Source organism: Sus scrofa, chromosome 9, assembly GCF_054392235.1.
Source record: "Sus scrofa isolate SSC_HxYL_T2T_F1_AM1 chromosome 9, Sscrofa_HxYL_maternal_Yorkshire_Landrace_v2.0, whole genome shotgun sequence".
Lineage (NCBI taxonomy): Eukaryota > Metazoa > Chordata > Mammalia > Artiodactyla > Suidae > Sus > Sus scrofa.
In genome coordinates, this window is record NC_139391.1 from 100,344,005 (window position 1) to 100,365,277 (window position 21,273).

Here is a 21,273-nt window from a genome sequence, read left to right on the forward strand (position 1 = left end):
ACATATCTCATTTTTAGCTTGAACTTTCTAATTATTTTCATTGTTTTTGGTTTTGTTTTGTTTTGTTTTTGTTTTTGTTTTTGTTTTTTGTCTTTTTGCCATTTCTTGGGCCACTTCCCGTGGCATGTGGAGGTTCCCAGGCTAGGGGTCCAATTGGAGCTGTAGCTGTCGGCCTACACCAGAGCCACAGCAACGCGGGGATCTGAGCCCCATCTGCAAACTACACCACAGCTCACGGCAACGCCGGATCCCTAACCCACTGAGCAAGGCCAGGGATCGAACCCTCAACCTCATGGTTCCTAGTTGGATTTGTTAACCACTGTGCCACGATGGGAACTCCTGTTGGTTTTCTTTTGTTTTCCTCTTTAGGTACATAAAATACCAAACCACCAAGCTAACCTGCTTCTTTGTATTTATTGCCCCTCGATGGTTTATTTCTGAGTATATATAATATGTCCTTTCCTTTTAGTGAGAAAAAAATTGAAATGTCATGTAAAAATTAAGAGTATTAAATCTCAGGTAATCCCTGAATAAACATCTCACATCTTCAATTCTAATTTAGGAATTCAGATATTTAGAAAAGATTAAAATCATTTATCTGAAGTCATATCCATACATTAGTCAACTAGATATTTAACCTAACCACTCCAAAATGATAAGTGATTTTTAGCTACAATTAAATGTAAAATAATGAAATCTCTTCCTTCCTATAACGATTCAAATCTTCATCTAAATAAGAAGCCCCACCACATAGACTTCCTCACTTTTTTTTTTTCTCCAGAGTAAATAAAAAATGAAGGCTAAACTCTTTCCCCTCTGATAAAGCCCTTATATTCCCTTCTCTGTTATGAGTTAAAATCTCACACACTGTGATATGGATGTGGATATGTCTAACAGTCCTTATGTATTTCCCACCAAATTTTTAAAATTTCTAACACTGTAAAAGACATTGAAAAATCAAAATTCTTTTGATTCCAGGGCCACTGGAAATTTCATCCTACCAAAAATGATACCATGGATAAGTGGTGGGTCCTAGCATATCCACCTCTTCCAGAAAGGCATATTTTTACTCTGACATGTATAAAAATCACAGACTTAATTGAGATTTATTTCTGATTTTGCTTAAAGAAAATCCTGGAGATACTGTTTCATAGATAATACATAATCAGTTTATACAGTGAACTAGATACATACAATGATACTTCACTTAGGACTAGAATGATTGCTGAGAAATTTCAGCTTTTACCTTGGCCCATGTTTTCAACAGCAGGATTTGAAATAAAACATGGAATTCACAAGCTTCAAAGCCTTTGGTCATCCAGTTTTCTCTTCCTGATCTACCTAAAATATTTGGCTTGGGTGAAGACATACTCCCCTACTGTGTCCTTTTCATAGAGCTGATGAGTCTTCATGAATCTTCTAAATTAGGTAGGAGCTGTAGCCAAGGCTGGCCCCATTAAATAAGGAGTTTCTTAATTATATTTGTAGAAAAAAGGGATGTTTTGAGATTGATTCAAAGATAAAGGTACAAAAAGAAAAATTATTCTAAAAATAGTATCTTATACATCCTTTTGACGTGTATAGTGTTGAATTGTGAGAGTCTTACCAAATGGGATGGAAAAAACAATGGAAGAATTCCTTCACAGTGTCACACTGTCTTCTTATTTATGCATCTGAAGACTGTATAAAATTTTGTTGTTTCTTTTAACTAAACCTTTCCCAATTAATTCAAAATCTATGGCAGTCTTTGGAAAATCTCATCTTATGTATCACTAGCTCAGAGATGCCCCTGTCATATTAAATTCAGTTCTATTTTCTTTCCAACATTTGTTCATGGCATGGCCTTCCACTTACCAGATCACAAAGTGTTTCTTCATCACTACTTATAAATTACTGAGGATATCTTTAATTCTAATCCTTGTAGGGGAGTTCCCATCGTGGCGCAGTGGTTAACGAATCCAACTAGGAACCTTGAGGTTGGGGTTCGATCCCTGGCCTTGCTTAATGGGTTAAGGACCCGGCATTGATGTGAGCTGTGGTATAGGTCACAGACGTGGCTAGGATCTGGCATTTCTGTGGCTCTGGTGTAGGCCAGTGGCTGTAGCTCTGATTAGACCCCTAGCCTGGGAACCTCCATATGCAGTGGGAAGCAGCCCTAGAAAAGGCAAAAAGACAAAATAATAATAATAACAATAACAGTAATCCTTGTAGGTTTTTGATTCTACAAGGAAGAAGTAGAGGCAGGACTACAATCTGGGTCTTCTGACTCCAAATCCCTAAACCTGATACACAGGGGAGGGCAAATGACAACACATCACTACCCTTTCCCTCAACTGTATATAGGTTGTGTTTCTCTAACATGGTGAGGCAACTGATGCTCATAACATAAATCAATATTTTCACATGGCTTTCAGCTTTCTTTTCCAAAGTCAAGCATTCACTTTTATTTTTTTATTTTAATTTTTATTTTTTTGTCTTCTGTCTTTTCAGGGCTGCACCTACGGCATATGGAGGTTCCTAGGCTAGGGGTCTAATCAGAGCTGTAGCTGCCAGCCTACGCCAGAGCCACAGCAATGGCAGATCTGAGCCGCGTCTGCGACCTATACCACAGCTCATGGCAGTGCCGGATCCTTAACCCACTGAGCGAGGCCAGGGATCAAAGCCGCAACCTCATGGTTCCTAGTTGGATTTGTTTCTGCTGCGCCATGACGGGAACTCCGACATTCACTTTTAAAATGAGCTTCTCCAAACCCTAGGCTGCTTTATCATGTTCAATAGTGTTTTCATTTTTTTGGTATAGAAATTCTTCTCAAAGAAAGATAACTTTAAAAAAAGAGAGACTTTCCTGTATATTTATACCCAAGCTTTTCTATCTCTTGTATTGAATATAGCATCTTTCTTTGCCCATATATATGTTATTAACTGACTCTTAGAGCAATAAGCAGAAGGATAGATGGCACCTATTAAATTTGTAAGTTTTACTTGGTAAATAAAAATCAGATTTCTTTACACATTTATATTATTTTTCCCATTTTGTTAAAAAATGAAAGCCTTTTCAGTCCTTCCTTGTGCCATGTCTTCCCTAGCATTAGTCACCTCTCTGATTTGTTTAAAAGGAAACAGCAACTTGTAGAGAGTAGCCCCAGCAGGGGAAGAAAACTTTCAACAGCTGTCTGGGGTCTTGCCGAGGGCAGAGTTCTCTCACTGGATAAAACCTATTTTTCTCCTCTTATCCATTGCTTCCCCCTGCATGACTCAGGGCTCTCTACAAACAGGCAGGCATGCCAAACATAACATGATCACACCTAGTCAGGGTGGCAGCCAGCCGTGGGAGATAGCCGCTCACCCAGGGCTCCTTGCTGATGGCTTTCCCCGTTCAACTCAGAGCTGCCTGGGCAGGTCCTTTCTCTTCTGCTCTTGTGCTGCTATTGTTTCCAGCAAATCACTGACATTTTAGAGTTTTGGTAATTGTGCTCTCTTTATATTTCCCCTTCAAATTGTAAACCGTCTTAAGAGTTTTTCAAAACAGTAGGTAGAGACACAAATAGGTTCTCAGATTTCTTACAGTCATAGGAGCTGAAGTGATGGAAGCCATGCAGGATGCAGACGTAGATGGCCCTCCACAGTATGTTCAGGTGGCCTGTGTCAACAGGTAGACCCTGAACAGGTAGACCCTAAAGTATATACATACATAGGAAAACTCACCCTTTTTTAAATAAGTTTTTCTTTTCTTTTTTTTTTTTTTTTTTTTTTTTTTTTGGTCTTTTTGCCTTTTCTAGGGCCACTCCCATGGCATATGGAGATTCCCAGGCTAGGGGTCTAATCAGAGTTGTAGCTGCCAGCCTATACCACAGTCACAGCAACTCAGGATCCGAGCCACTACACCACAGCTCACAGTAATGCCAGATCCCCAACCCACTGAGCAAGGCCAGGGACTGAACCCTAAACCTCATAGTTCCTAGTCGGATTTATTAACCACTGAGCCATGACTGGAACTCCCTAAATAAGGTTTTTTAATGCCTAAGATATACAGCTGCAATAGGAAATTTTTCTACGCTTGGTGGAAGAAGAAAAAATGAATATGGCTTTTACATGTGGCATTTTCCCACACTCTTTTTCCTTTATGGAATTTTTCTCTCCTCCTTGCCATTTACCTGCATAAGATACTTGGTATCTCAAGTTATTTTAAGACCTATGTGTTCCATGGCAGCTATATGATATCAAAGGAAAAGTTCCACTGGCTTTTAATGTACTGAAATAACAATATTTGGTTCAGGCCGTAGTATCTTAAACCTCAGGGAATATCTCTCTCCCAAATCACTTTCATTTGTGCAAGCAGAGTAGAGATACAGACGGGAGAGATCATACAGCAACCTAGAGGATAACAATCTTATCCAAACACTGGCAGCACGCCATGAAGAAAAGCTTCCACATGAAAAAAAATACATTTTCAAATATCATTTTATAATTGTCAATAGAAACCAGGTTTCCCCTTCTCCTTTTCTTTTCTTAGATTTTATTACACTTAAACCATTTTGTCAGAGGTGAACAGTGATGAAAATTACCATGATTGTTTCTCTGCTCAATATTCATAGCTTCATTCACCTAAACTTTCTCACAAATTTCAGATTTGAAAATGGGATTATCAAAAACGGGCTTGAATGGCAAGATATTTCTTTTGAAATATTGGCTGCTGCATGAGTACAAAGTCAAAAGAGATTTTTTTTTTTAAGTTGGAGGGCTGTTTCAAAAATGTACTGCAGGCAGAAATCTTCCATTAGCTTTGATTTTAATGATAGACCCACCAGATAGTCCCGCAGGCATTTTAAGCTCTAAGCCTACTGTGAATGGCCTTTGACTGAGCCTCAGACGTATAGCCTTTAATTGGGCAAGAGCTTTGTATCATTTGAGCTCCATATCCATTTTGAGTCACAGCTTAATCTATTTAATATAGGGGTTCCTTCCATTATCGAGTTGACAGATTCAACTTGGCTGAAAGCTAAGTGCTAGAAACAATGACTGAAGATACAGAGTTAGATCTTTAGGCTACCATCCAGCTGAGACTATGCTCAGTCATTACTAGGACAAATGGCTAATGTTCTAGGACATTTCTGATCACTTTGGTGTAGACCTGGGACAAGTCAATAAATATCAAGAAATGATCAGTTTCTTAAGTCCAGACATGCAAGATTTTTATGAAAGATCAAGACATTCTCAAGTTATTTATAGAAAATCATTAACAGATTTTTTTAAAGTACAACTTTTTTTTGACATTTCTTATAATTTGGTGAGCTGTTATGATTTTATTGCTATAAAATTCATGGTCAGGGTCACATATCTTTTTTTTCCTTGAGAATGACCTTCTTAAATACTTTGAGAAGACAGATTTGGAACCTGTCAAGGTTCTAATTAGTGCTGGGTATAAATGGCTCAGTTCAGTGGAGAGTATATTTCCAACTTGTCTAAAAACTAAAACAGGGAGAAAACAACTTTCTTACAAACTTTTCTTAATGTTACTCATTTTCTTTTCAATGCCTGCATCATATAACTAAACTTTTCCATTCCAAAAGCATTTATTAGCCAATTAAGAATTCAAATGTGATAAGAGAATCATTCTGAGATAACTTCCTAAATTACAGTATAATAAAATCATAAAATAGATTTAGTATGTGGGAGAGGAGATAGTAGGGAAAAAAAAAAGTCAAATTATGAAGTAATTCCTTCTTATTTTTGATCAGAGTCACCTCGAATTAATTTGTAGCAGTGTGAACTTCTTACTTTTACCACCAGGGGGCAGGGTATGCTAACTATTGAATTAGTGAATGCCAAAAGGCACACAAGGAGAGATTTTCAACAGAAGTGAAAAATTCCTTAAGGGTTTCTCCACAGATCCTTTAGGGCAAGAGCTGTCAGAGTGTTCGCAGTAACTTTTCACACAAGTTATGAAAAACTAGATAATTATTATGTCAAACTAAGGTCTTTTATAAGTAATTTTATGACCTGTTGATTTGTTCCATTTTATTTTTAACAATCACGATTTCAACTTAAAACTAAAATTTTACATGAATTAAAGGAAATGGAAAATAATGGTTTTTTAGGTCACTTTGTTCATTATTTCAATTCAAAGTTCATGTATCTTCGTAAGAAAAGAGCTCACTTTGGAAACTTGAGGAAAAAATAGATAAATATATATAATTTAGAACTTTCCCCCCCTTTGGAGAAGCATTGAGAAGCTTTAATCAGCAGGATAATTTGTTTTACAAGGTTCTCTTTGATGACCGTTAGTCATTCCGCCTGCCAAAAAGTAAAACCGTTGTCTTTTGAGATCTGAGGTTAATTTGAGAACAGGTCAAAAGACAATAGAAATATGTGCCATGAGGGTTTTGTATTCAGTTTTCTTAAGTCAGCTTTCTCGGAAGAGAAGATACTGTCTTGGGATTGGAATTGTAAACTTTCAATTTGTAGTTGGAATTAATTATGCTAATGCAAGTGAAAATAATATTTCAAAAGCAAGAGAGCAACACTTTACAGGAGTACCTTGATAGCCTAGGCGTTAGGACTTGACACTTTCGCTTCTGTGGCCCTGGTTCAGTCCCTGATCTGGGAACTGAGATCCCACATCAAGCCTCTACATGCTCTGGCTCTCCCCTAAAAAAGATTAAAAATATGTGCTCAATTAATGTTTTCTTTTTGAGGTATAACTGACATATGTTAGTTTTAGGTATACAATATAATGATTTGATTTTATATATATATATTGAAAAAGGATCACCACAATAAGTTAACATCTGTCACCATACAATAAAATTTTTCCTCTTGTGAAGAGAACTTTTAAGATGTGTTCTCTTAGCAACTTTCAAATATGCAATGTAGTATTAGTAACTAGAGTCACCATGCTAGGTCACTGCATTCTGAGGATTTACTTATAACTGGAAGTTTGCACCTTTTGACTCCCTTCATTCATTTCACCTCCCCTCCCCTCCCACCCACACCCCCACTTCTGGCAACAACCATTTTGTTCTCTGAATTTGTAACTTTTTGTAACTTAGTTTGTTTAGATTACATGTATAAGTGAGATCAAATGGTATTTTTCTCTAAGTGATTTATGTCACTTAGCCTGATGCCCTCAAGACCCATCCAGTTGTTGAAAATGGAAAGATTTTCTTTTTTTGTGTGGCCAAATAATATTTCATTATAATGATTTAGCTATTTTTGAAGGCAAAGGCTGGTTAAAGATACTCAACGTAAACTACATTTATTTACATCTGCATGTGATTTCATATTAATCATGTTGGCCATTCCTTTAATATTATCAACGACAAGCCTTAAAAACTTCATGAGAAGTATAAATTTCACAGGTGTGGGAACAATGTCTTTATTCCTCTCATTTCTTTTCAGTGTCCAAGCAGAACCTATGACCCACTGATTAAATCAACCCGAGACTTTCCAGACGATGTCATCAGTTTCATAAAGCGGCACCCTGTGATGTATAAATCCGTGTATCCAGTTGTGGGAGGACCAACATTCAAGCGAATCAATGTGGATTACAGGCTGACACAGATCGTGGTGGATCACGTTGTTGCTGAAGATGGCCAGTATGATGTAATGTTTCTTGGAACAGGTATGCTAGAACCAGGTTCTGCCTTCTTTCCAAAGAATTTTTCATGATTAAACAAAGAAAAAAAAAATCTTCAAAAAAGTTGATTGACCAAAATCAAAATGAGTAATGACTGGCTACTATCTAGTGTTTTTTCAAGGTACATAACATGTGATTTTAATTGACAATCACAGTATCTCCTAGCCTCCATTAGTGTTATATGAAATTTTAAAATATATTTCTGTATTATGACTGCAGTGTGCCTGCTATATATGAGGTGCTCAATACACATTTGTTGAATTACTCTGGACTAAAATAGGCAAAGCAGTGTTTCTTTATTTTTAAACTTTACACTTCCCTCTCTCTACAGAGATATTTGATAGCCCTGCCCCCGAAGGATCCCGTCATCCAATTCTGAGAATCACTGACTTAGTGGACTTAAGATAGCTTTTTAAAATAGTCATGAATTATTTGCAAGATTTTAAAGTGGAAAATTCTTGGTGATTATTTTTCCTGTCTTTGAATTTTGTGGATTAAGTATCACTGTCATTATTAGAGCTTGTTTTACTTATTTATTTTTTGACTGCCTCCTCGGTAATTGTAAAATGATTACCTTTTTTCCCCTAGAGAAAGAGATTAGCTTATTTGATGAATCTCAAAAAAAGTAATGACTGGAGTTCCCATTGTGGCGCAGTGGTTAACAAATCCAACTAGGAACCATGAGGTTGAGGGTTCGATCCCTGGCCTTGCTCAGTGGGTTAAGGATCTGGCCATGAGCTGTGGTGTAGGTTGCAGACGTGGCTCAGAACCCGCGTTGCTGTGGCTCTGGCTCTGGCCAGTGGTTACAGCTCCGATTAGATCCCTAGCCTGGAAACCTCCATATGCTTTGGGAGCCGCCCTAGAAAAGGCAAAAAGACAAAAAAAAAAAAGTAATGTCTGATAATATTGTGTGAATGGCAGTATAGATAACAAGTATCATTAAAACAAAAGCACTGCATCCTACATAACATTATGAATCAAGTATTGCAGCGTTCTATAGAAATTGATCAGTTTCTAAGAAATGGACATTTTTATTTAAATAGGTTTTTAGAACTACAAAACAATTTTAGAATAATTTTATTTTAGAAAACATAATGGCTTTACAAAAGTTAGGTTTATTAGGAAGCGTCTGTGTGATAGACTCAGAGGACTTTCAAGAACACTAGTTGTCAGAACTGATTATATTGCGGATGGCTGTTCCAAGGCCCAGGAAAATAAGTGATGTTTTCGAGACAACAGAGATGACTATTGAAGTGTCAAAACATGAAATAATTACTTTGTCATTAATTCTAATGAGTTTGCCACTTAATTGTACTGCCCGCCCAGAGTTCATTCCTAATTCTTCAGCATTTCAGTTCAAATTCCATTTAGCCACTAGGTGGTACTACCTAACTTTTTTTCTGAGAATATTATCAGGATTCTTAGATGCATGGATAGATTTCCAATTGTGACCTTTGGAAAATATATATATTTTTCAAAGATCCTAGATCCATTTAAAAACAATTATTTAATTATTTTAAAATAATTTTAAAAACAGACGATTTTATACAAACATGGTCATTCCCAACATGTTAATACACTCCAACTCATAAGTTAAAAACATTTTTTTTATTTATTTTTATGTCTAAGTCTGTATATTAATTTCTAAATGAGTTTTTTCTTTTTCTACAATATTCTTTTGATCACCTTTCTGTAGTAACATTACACTTTGTGGGAACTGCAATATACTTTTAATCTTGTAATAGTCTTTTAAATTGAACTAAAAGAATTTTAAACAAAATTTTTATTTTATAGCCCATTTTGTTATTTTATAGCCCATTAATTATGTTTCTGTAAGTAAAATACATTTGATTAGTGAGCTGCCACTTTTCCCATGTTGGTAGCTTCAATTATTTCTCTTCCATTTGTTAAGATTATTAAAAAAAAAATATATATATATATTTATCTTTCATGGTGAATTGGATAAGTACTAATAAACACTTCTTACATTGAGAGAAAATGTTAATATATTGTAAACTTTTAAGTTCCAGAAATGACCTTCCACTTTTCTTATTACTTCAAGTAATTTTTAAAGGATATATATATATATATATTCCTTGCATTGGGAATATGCTCTGAGTTTGGGTCTTTTAATATTTGCTTTATGTGTTTTATGAGCTGAAAGCTATATTTCAGAAGGGGTGAATCATATGCATTAAGCTTCACTTCTTGCATGCTTTATTTAACCTGATGTCTTGAAAGGTATTGAAAAAATGAGGGGAGCAATGTGATGTTTGCTAGGAAAATGTTTAACTAAACATTGATGTAGAAACAGCAGGATGATGGGTAATGCATTTTTTCAGACATTGGAACAGTCCTAAAAGTTGTCAGCATTTCAAAGGAGAAGTGGAATATGGAAGAGGTGGTCCTGGAGGAGTTACAGATATTCAAGGTAAGACTTAGGCCAGAGTTTCAGGAGAAGAGATGGTGAAACTGAGCAGTCCTTGATACAGGACACGTTTGTCTTAATACATCATCACTTTTCCTGGAGAAGTCTTTGCAATTAGCTACTTTATTTTTTCTTTCCCTTGAGTGAAGGCAAAATGTTTTAAAAGCAACTAAGAATGGGATTCATTTTCCCCTGCAGAATATCACTGAACTTGGGACTCCAGGGACTGCCCCTCATTACTGTGTCCTCCAAGCATATGGTCAGACAGATCGCCACAGCAGATGAAAGCCTAGGGTCTCTTTTACTATCCAGATGCTTTTCTACTTTATACATTTTTTACTTTTCAATTTTTCCTCTTGAATTTGAGAAAACTGGAGGAGTGTATAAATCACATGTCCCTGCATTTCTATAAGGACATTTTTTTTTAAAGTTGCATGATAGTCTTTATGCATGCTAAATTCTCCTCCACTACCCAAAGAGTTAGTAGATCTACAATTAATAGTTCTCTAGAGTTGGGGAGTGTTGTTAGACTTTACAGTAAATTTGAATTATGGCATTCTTTGTAGATCTTCAATGAAATTCAATTTAAAATTTTATTTTCTAAAAATAAAATTAGAAATAAAAATGCATTTCTTAGAAGAGCTTTTTAAAAATGTACTGCCTTAGATAACATTTTTATTGAGACTTTTTAAAAAAAATAGACTGTTTCCATGTAAATATCTATTGCCTTAAAAGAGATTAGAGCACTCTACTGTGAGGGGCTTAGGTTAATTAACATGCCAGGGTCCACAGGATCCTGTTTACATTGTGATGATAATAGTGGTCAAGAAGTTCACCATAATAAGACCTGATATCTGCTATCTCCAAAACCAAAATCTTGGGTGGTTCCTAAGGGAAAAGCTGATGTCAAATATAAGTGTGAATGCAGAAACCAAAGAGAAAGCTCCCACAACACATGTAGGCACATAATAGTAAGTCCACTCACTGGTGGTTGTTAATGGTCAAGAGGAATTGTTTGGATTACACTAAGATTTAATAGTAAACTTGTTTTCTTAATTTATAAAAAAGTTATTGGTAAGAGGAATTTTATATTTATATATACATATATATAACATATAACTAAATATATTTATTATTATATATATGACTGGGTTACTTTGCTGTACAGCTGAAATTGGCACAACAATGTAAATCAACTATACTTAAATAAAAATAATTTTTTAAAAAGTTATTGGATAGAACTTTCTCATTTAATGCTTTTGTTTTCATTCTTTTTAAATACTTTCTTAGATATTTATATCTGCTACTATTTATTGATGAGTAAATATTGGCCTGTGAGAAATGAAATAATAGTAATATATAGAGAGAGGTAGGTAGGTAAATAGATAATAGATGAAAAATTTTTTCCACCATTCCACTCTTTTTAGTCTGGTAGCTTTTTTTTTTTTAATATATATATATATATATATATAAACTTTTTTTTTTTTGGTCTGCACCCATGGCAGGTGGAAGTTAATGGGCTAGGGATTGGATCTGTACCACAGCAGAAACCTGAGCCACAGCAGGAACATCACTGGGTCCTTAACCAGCTGAGCCACCAGGGAACTCCTTGCATTCATGTTTTTAATTTTACATTGCATATGTAGAGGCATATTTTCTACAAGTAAAACTTATATCATGAATTCATGCACATCAGAACTTGTAGTGTTTTACAAAGAATACTCCACAAGGAGCACTATAACTTTTCAGAATTCTGCTACTTGAACAAGTTTTTGAACTGCTGATCTAAGAGCAGAAAGAAGTAATAAATACTTATGGAGATGTTCTTTCAACACTAGCTTGAATTATATGGAAGCAGTTAAGATAAGCAGATTTAGAAGAGGGAGAAACCTTGGGGATAGCTGGGAACAATTTTTAATGCAGAATGTCTCTTCATAAATTAATTTTTCTTTAATAATATTTTAAAATAACTGTTTTGATAATTTCTATTAAGGTTGAATCACTACACATGGGAAGGAAAAGGCAAACATAAAGATCTTTTTCTCTTGTTTATAGTAGAGGCTGGAATTTTATTTCAGTGATCTTTGATACAACATAGAGCAAAATGCTGGCTACTAAGAAGACTGTTAGAAATTACCATTATTAACATTTAACTTTTATTTTCAGCATTCATCAATGATCTTGAACATGGAGTTGTCTTTGAAGCAGGTATTTTCTAATTTTTATGCAAAAATTATCCACAAAAGCAAAATTGCTTGAATCTTGTTTATTTTAGGGAAAATCCATTGAAATTGCAAGTTAAATTAAAAATAATGTAAAACTTCAGATTATTTGTTTCTTTTATAACTGATTATAGGCCATTGTTTTAACCTTGCCTTAGGAGACATGGAACCCAAATTCATTAATTGAATAATACATTCTCCCCTTCCCTTGGCTCTTGAAAATTGAGCTCACTTTCCTAGTCTCATGAGGATGTTATTATGTCAAGGCTGTGGGAAATTCATGTAGATCACTAGCCCTAACCACTAAAAATGATTTTTAATCAGGAGTCTAGGATTTAGACTATGGACTGTGGTGGCAAATAGCCCAATGGTCAATCTCCAACCTTCCACTTAGTATCTGATTCCTGGCATCAATGTTCTCAACAGTAAAGTTAGAAAAATATCTCCTTCCTAATAACTAGGAAGCTGCCTGCAAAATTCTAGATAGAGACCTGGTACTTTCTAAGTATGAAGTAAATGGTAGCTAATAATAATAACAGTAATTTTTAACATAATGTCACTGTTCTTGGATATGATACTCAAAGTCCTAACTGATTCAAGATGTTCAGTCTTGCATTATAATTTCTATTTGTGCCCCTAAGATTTCAGAAGGTCATGTGATAGATAATATATTCAACATCAGGATGTTGCTAAAATTGTCTTAATCTACTATGCCTAGTATGATACAAGGATTATTAGATAAAAGATCTAAATAGATTTCTTCTTCAGTCTTTTCATTCATTCATTCAACATTTTTGTCCTTGGAGGGTATAGAAATGGATGAATGACATAGAAACTCACAGGGGAGCTGGGAGACAAAGGAGCATGCTAACAAAGTAAAGCAGTAATGGAACCATTACTGGGGAGAGAGAAAGGAGAGGAACTGTTCTGAAAGAGAGGCAGGGGAGCAGGAAGGAAGAGCCAAGAGACAGGCAGCTGGAGTCATGAAGGATGTTGCAGTTAACCAGACACACAAGAAGAAGGATGGGATAGGAAAGCGTATGCCCAATAGAAAAGGAGAACGATTGAAAAGGCATGGAAAATGAAAGACTATAACTGATCCTAGTAAGTTTATGTACAGTTAGAGCAAAGAGCATACATGTGTTCAAGGGGCAAGAAGGCTAGAAATAAGCCTGGGGAAGTAAAACAGAAGAGTAGGCACATCCTTACATGCATGCCCGCCTGAGAAGTGTAACATGTTTATCCAAGACAGTGGAAACCTTTCAGGATTTTAAGTAGGGTGTCATGATAAGATTTTACTTTTAGGGAGCCCAGTCTGGTGTGGCATCAGGGAAGATGGATTGAGTTCTGGCATAGAGGTGGGGGTTGCTGGAAAGCAAGGCTAAAGCCTGCGGAAGTATCAGGATACTTACAAGTGGTCCAGGAAAGAGATGATAAGGACTGAGAGAGAGGAGGAAATAGATTAGAAAGTTCTGCAAGAGAGAACAGAGAGATAAGGTGGCTGACTGGGAGTGAAAGGAGATTCCCGGACAACTCCCAGATTTGCCTCTTGGTGACTGGGCTGGTGCATCTTGGTCAAGGTTGGGCAGGGCAAGTGGATTTGGGGGAACCAGCACATGCTGTTGTCAAGAGACCTCTGAGTCTTTTTTTTTTTTTTTTTTTTTTTTGGTGTTTGCTTTTTAAGGCTGCACTTGTGGCATATGGAAATTCTCAGGCTAGGGGTTGAATCAGAGTTGCAGCTGCCGGCCCACAGCCACAGAAGCAGCATCTGCAACCTGCACCTCAGCTCACAGCAATGCCAGATCCTTAACCCACTGAGCGAGGCCAGGGATCAAAGCTACATCCTAATGGATACTAATGAGATTCATAACCTGCTGAGCCACAAGAGGAACTCCAAGATACCTCTGAGTCTTTGTAGGGGAAGAAGATTAAGATGAGAATTGAAAAAAGGAAAACTGGCATTCAATGAAAAGGAATGAACCATCAAAGGAAACAGACTTCTTAGGCAGAAGGAAAGGGGGAGAATAGGAGAAAGGGAAGAGTGTCTTCAACGAGGATGTAGTCTCACTTGTGTCAAATATGGTCGGGAATTATATAGTCAAACAAATACTAAATTGCATACATGTATCTAGCAGCCAGGAGGTGTTAAGGGACAGTTTAATGGGGGTTGGGTAGAAGGCAGAGCTCTATAGGTTGAGTACATGTATGTTATTTGTGCCAGTACCTATTTCTCAGATGTTTTTTCCCCTGAACTTAAAGTTTGGCATGGTCCACTAGAGTGGACCGTGTTATCTGAAGGCACAGACTTGGTTTATTCACTTGTATCCTCCCTCCCCCCACCCTACCACCACAGACCCTCAGATGAATACCAATAGGGAGCAGTTCATTATTTTCAGGACTCACTTTTAAAATATAATTTTATTTGCTCAGTTTGTCAGTGTGCTATAGGCTCTTATGTATGACATGGCATCCCACAAACCTCCTTAAAACTTTCTGCACAATGACACCAAATACTTTCTGTCCCACTTACAATTCATTTTCCTTCAGGAATCCATACTTCATTAGCAATTGAAATGGTTATTTAAAACCACAGGAAAGTTTTATAAACCTCTTTTTGGTCATCTCATATATAAGAAGCCATGGCAGGAGAAGACCATCAGTGTTGCCCAAAGCATCTGTGCTTGATATAATCTACCCACGTGTATTTTCAACTATTGAGAAAGATTTTGACATCTTAATTCCCCAGTCTAGCAGCTGGTGTTTGACCTTCTTAAATTACTGCCAAGGTTATTCTAGCGCTATAGAATGCTGTCCAATTCAGTATCAACATCTTCAAACCACCATCCAGCCAGGGGAAGAAGTGATTGACTTATCTTGCTCTTCCTTATGTTTCTGTACATGTGTTTATAATGAGCAGGGCACCCAAGGAGACAGATTTAGATCCGTGATGTGTTATTCAAGAAAGGGAAGTTCTTTAGACTAGTCTGAAAGATGCTTCTAATGCATTTGTTTTGCCTGATTTGCAGCAACAATTGTACATTGGTTCCCGAGATGGATTGGTTCAGCTCTCCTTGCACAGATGTGACACTTATGGGAAAGCTTGTGCAGAATGCTGTCTTGCCAGAGATCCCTACTGTGCCTGGGATGGAAATGCATGCTCTCGATATGCACCCACTTCAAAAAGGTAAGTGGTACATTAGGTTAAAATGAAGTCTTCTATTGTGTCCCATTCTATACAATGACTATCTCACAGTTACCTTGCCTTGTTTAAAGAGAAAACATATAGAAGACATGGTTTGCAGTAGGAATATTATAATCTAAATGTTTCATAGTTTTTCATAAATCGAAAGAGGATAAAATAGAATGTTCTGAAACTCAGAAATAGGGAAGTCTTACCAAACCAGGTTTGTTTGTCCACCATGCAGCAAGCCAAATGTGAAGATGCCGAAAATAAGCAGAAAACAGTCTTATTCACAAGGCAGCCAAGCAGAGGGGAAAACAAGTCTCAGATCTGCCTCCCCAAAGGCAAAGTGCTGCGGTTGTTTATGGGATAAAGCTAAGGCATGGGGAACCTAGGGAAAGGTAATTGGAGATTTTTTTAAAAAGTTGGGGTAACCCTCATTCTCTTCAGATGCAACTAAGCTGCAGGCTTCTTCATAGGATGCATACTCTGAGGGCGGAGTTTTTGCCTTCTGAAGTCAAGAGGTCACTGGACACTCTTGTGTGCCCAGATACAGGGTCTGTGGTCCTAATTAATGTTAACCAGCCAGACCTTGAACTGGACACAGCTGACTCCCAAGTTCCTAAACAACTTGGGCAAACAGCTTATTGTTACACAAGACTTGGAGGATATGCAAGTTTTTATAGCAACAATTAAAGCGAGCTTGATTATTGAAGGCAGATTACAGATTTAATGGATCTAACTGATGATTACCCCTGGTTTCAGAACTGGAATAAATTCTGGTAAATTGTTTATCAACAATCTTTTCCTTCATCTATGTCAAAAACCAAGCAAAGTTTGTTTTTTTACTACTTTACCCTTTGTCCATTTCTCTCTTCTTCCCTTCTTGTTTCTAAACATGTATATACTCATACTTACTGTTTAATAAATAATATGTAAATATATATATTTGTTATAGTGTAATTATATACAGCCCAAAACACATCCTGGTAAATCTGTATGATTTTACTTTAACTTGGTCAGTTTCTGCTACTGAGATCTAATTAAACATCAAACTATGTCCTGCTGTTTATAGTTTATTGCTTTATATAAGCCTAAAAATAATGCTCATCCGGGCCAACAATATCCAACTAGGAATTTATTCTACACACACATGGGCAAAAGTACTACAAATTATATGTTTGATGTTCATTTCAGCACTGGTTTTCAATAGAAAAATTACTGTAAACAACCTGCTCATTAATCTGACTGATGGCAGCTGAATATATTAAAATATCATTATTTTAAAATGTGGATTATTGTAATACTAGTTTCTAAAGTATTGCTCAAAGTATACTTTCTTCTAAGTCAGCAAATTGTATATGGATTTTTTTTTTAATCTAAGTCTTAGCAAAATAAGATAACAGGTGAGCTTATGTTTGTCCTGTTAATACATATGCACTATTATCTTTTTGAAAGTTTATTGATTTGTCAAATTGCCAATTCTGGGGGTCAAAGACTGAATGTATAGTACAAAAGCAGATACTGCTTAAAACAGAGACCTTTTATATTCCCTGAAATCTATAAATTAAATATTAATAGAGAGATACCATTATTTCAAGTTTAAAGTAAAAAGTCACCAACATTTGTTACAGTTTTTGACCAAGAATATACTCATCCTAGTGAGTCTTTGGGGAATGCTTTTCTTTTCTAGAAGCTGAAAAACAAGAATGTTCATTAGTTGGTAATGAACCTTCAGTTTGATGAATTGGTCTTGTTCTTGAAGAAGCCAAGATTTAAAAACATTCTTGACCTCATGTACCTTATACCATCATAATTTTTTCTTCTTGTATTTCCCAAGTCTGTATCTCTGATCTAGCAGACATGCCACTGTGATGTTCTCCCTTACCTAACATAATGTCCATGTGAGCCAAAAAATGTGCATGATAGATGCATCTTCCACAGGGTTGTCATCCGGTCAGCATTCCTCTCAAGGAACACCCTGCACATCATAGGAGTTTCCTGTGACATCTGTGATCTCCGAGGTGGCACCATAAAATAGCCAAAGCAAATGAAACTGTACTCTAAAACTTGTTTAACTTAAATTTAGCAAATTTTTTCTTTTGTTTTATACTAGTCAATTATTTTCTCTTAAAAATATGTGACAGTCATGCACAAGGTCATTATTTTATTATTGTTATTTTCACTACTCTGCAAAAAACAATGTTAACTGTGTGTCAACAGTTAGAAATAACATCTAGCCGTTCATGCCATATCAGACTTGTACTTCTGTTTCAAATGATAGTTATCTCATTGCTTAATCACATCAATAATATAATGAATCTTTGCATGATAAGGTATTTTTATATTTGTATGTACTTCCTTTCCCACTAACTAAAGCTATTTTATATTTTATTACTTTTCCAATGACTGAAAAAAAGAGGGTAAGGGTAGTTACTCCATTTGATGTATATAAAAAATGAATTGTGTTTGTATTCACACTTGTTCCTTTTCATAATGGGTCAAAAGTCAGAGAAAAAGAAAATTGAGGAAGTTAAATTCAGATCATGTTATTGCCAAAATAGGATCCAGTCTCTTAGGACTCTACCGCTAATATTTGAATTAATGTTAGAGTGATTGGAATTTGGACCTGCATTTTATTTTAGCGGTAAAACAAGCACAGTTCTTCTTCTGCCACTGATCTTCGAGTTATTGTAGACTTGTATATTCCAGATATCATGCTTGAAGTTCTAAAGAGTTGAATCCCTTTTCCATAGGCGAGCTAGACGTCAGGATGTGAAGTATGGAGACCCAATCACCCAGTGCTGGGACATAGAAGACAGTGAGTATAGGATTAACATGCGTTTCTCCCATTGAAAATTTTAAACCTGGTTTTAGTGTGTCTTTTTTCTTATATAACTTAAAACATCTATTATATAGGAAAATCTCATTTCATGTAATGCTTGTGTTCTGGAAAAGCAATAGGAGGTTTTATAAATCAGCCCCCTGTTCACGTGTCTAAGTGAATAATTCTTTGTTATATTGTTATTTGTTTCATATGGCTTTTAAAATTCCTGTACCTTTCCTTCCCCCTTTTTAAATGCCTTATCCATCCTTGTAAAGTCTGAAACTGCTATTAAAGATAAAGCAGAATATAGTCTAAAACATATGGACGTTAAGAGTAAACTCAAAGAGACCTGCCCAGAAAAATTTAACAACAGTGCTGACACTTATAAGAAAGAAGTTTTAGGTAGCCAGTGCATTATTTGTACTTCCTTATTAATTCATGTATCCATTCAATCAGTAAATTTTTATTAAGTGACTTCCATGTGCATGTAATTGTCCTGGGTATACTTGGAGACAAAGAGTCTCCTTAGAGAGCCTACAATTCTTTGGGGAGATGTCATAAGGCACAATTAGTGATATGAGAGTTTAGCAAACGAGAGCACCAGAGGCTGTCTTGTTCTGGGGGGAGTTCATAGAATGGAAGATCTTAAAAGTCTGAGTGTTAAAAGGGCATAGTGGAGAATTGAGAGGAGGTGTGTTGAGTGACTCTTGACAACAGAGAAAAAAAAAATCTGTTAAAGTTTATATTCCAGAGTGTTATATTCCACTCTCAAGCTCTTCCTTCATATAGAAAAATATATATCCAGGCCCATGCCCTCGCATGTGCATGCACATACACATGGACACAGACACACAGCTGGAGGAAGAAAAGAGCTGCTTTCCCTTCATCACAGTTAGTAACCATCGCCACTGAGTAAAGAGCCCAGATTTTGTAGTCTATTACTGCTGGTCCAGCAGAGTTTTCTTAATTTAAAAACAAAACGTTATTTATAATTTATAATTTCATTCTTCAGAAAAATAAGTTCTAGTCCAGAGTAATGTGTTCATCTTCTTGTTCTCATGTGTAGGTGACTCACTGTTATGTCCGGTGTTTAACAATCATTACTGCATGCTATACTTACAGTTTTTCATACATGCATATGAGATTTAGCAGGGATGCTTTTAGGTACTGAGGACATATTAATGAACAAAAAGGAAAACAATCTGTGTATTCATGGATCTTATATTTAAGTGTGTGTTAGGAGAGGGTGCAATAAATGTAAAAACCAGTGAAATATATGCCATCTTGTAATGATAAACATTTTAAGGAGACAGAACATCTAAGGCACTCACAAATACTTTCTCCACTTTACCATGTCCTGTTATAACCCACTGCACATTGTCTTTTCTAACCATCATCACCACTCTGCCCATTTTGGTCAAGATCACCAGCACTCCTCCTTGCCAAATCCAGTGGCCATATTTCAGTTCCTGTTTTTACTTCCTTTCTAAGTATCTCTTCCCTGAAACGCTTTATTCATATGACTTTCATGTGGTGATGTCCTGGAGCCAATTCTTATGGCCCCATGACAGTTGATTGTTTATTATGTAGGAATTTTGTGAGCTTGTTTTAAACCATCGTTAGCTTGAATTTGTCATGGTGGGAGTTTTAGCACCAGGAAAGTTGGCAAGCACTGTAAATCAGGGCTTTCTGTTTTGAGAGATGGTGTTCCAACACACCTAGGCCTCATGGTACTTCTGTTTTTTTCTCTTACCTTACAGGCTGCTCTTTCTGATTGTTCTTAAGTTTCCTTTTCATCTTACCATCTAAATAGCCAATCTCTGTGTATTCACTCCTTGACACCACCCATTTCTATACTATCAGAAGCAATTTTACTTCCAAATTCATAGTCCAGTTCTGAACTCTTGTCTGTGTGCAAGACTTGTACGCTTCTATGCCTATTTAAGAACCTCTCATTCTCAAATTATATCTGAGAAATAAATTGTTATTGTCTCCAAAACTGATTAGTTCTTCTGACTTTCCCAATATTAATAAGTAGCACCACCCCTCACTCTACTGCTTAGGTCAAAGAGCAGCTAGGAGTCATCTGTTTATGCTTCTCTTTCTTTCACATCACCAGCCTCTCAGTATGTCTGGCTCAGTGGTCACATCCGCTATTTCTTATCACTTCTGTAGATGTCATCCTAACCAGACCCACCAGACCTCTTCAGGAGCTGCTAAACTGGGCTTCCTGCTGCCATACTTGCCTCCCTTCAGCCTGGCTCTCACTCAGTAGTCAGAGTAACCTCTTTAAGGACATCAGTCAGATCATGTAATTCTCTTACCTAAAATCTTACACTAACTTCTTAGAACAATTAGTAAAAACTCCACAGCTTTGGCCATGAGCTGCAAGACTCCGCTTCATTTGGTTTCTAACACCTGCTGCGATCCTCAGGTCACTGGCATGACTTTTCTGGTTGGCTTTCTCTTTTCCAAAGTATCAATCTGGTTCCTGCCTCAGCCCTACCAGCGTTTGTCTCCTCTGTACCTGAAGAACTCTTCTCTTCAGGTATCCATGTAGCTCCACCTTCACATTGTTTAATTCCACTATTAAAACGTTAATTTCTCAGAGACACCCTTCCTGACCATCCTACCTGAAATATCTTTCTCCCCTTCTACCCCTAGTTATTCCCTAATCTGCTTTATTGTTAAATAGTAGTGGGTAACACAACTAGCTGCTATAGTCTTTATTTATTCATTCTCTTGATTACATTATCTCTGTCTCTAGAATATAAGTTTTTTGAGGGCAGTGAATTTGCCTGTCAGAATCACCAGTGTATTCCCTGCAGTGATAGCAATGCCATTAGGGTAGGCATGAAAGTATGTTCATATAATGCATAGGTAAAGGAAGGATGCTCAGATGGACAGCACTTGAGCTGTGCCTTCAGGAAACAATCAGATTTTACTAAGAAGACGAAGTAATGGTTATTAAAATCAGAA

The 21,273-nt window shown here is 36.4% G+C and overlaps 1 protein-coding gene across 2 annotated transcripts in view; it reads left to right on the forward strand.

Moving 5' to 3' along the window:
- SEMA3D (semaphorin 3D) overlaps positions 1 to 21,273 on the forward strand; it is a 205,474-nt gene that overhangs the window by 166,648 nt on the left and 17,553 nt on the right. For both annotated transcript variants that reach the window (XM_021063476.2, XM_084977284.1), the window contains 5 exons: positions 7,399 to 7,621; positions 9,979 to 10,067; positions 12,231 to 12,272; positions 15,313 to 15,470; positions 18,224 to 18,288. In XM_021063476.2, coding sequence (XP_020919135.1) covers positions 7,399 to 7,621; positions 9,979 to 10,067; positions 12,231 to 12,272; positions 15,313 to 15,470; positions 18,224 to 18,288 — 577 coding nt within the window. The remainder of the gene's footprint in view (positions 1 to 7,398; positions 7,622 to 9,978; positions 10,068 to 12,230; positions 12,273 to 15,312; positions 15,471 to 18,223; positions 18,289 to 21,273) is intronic.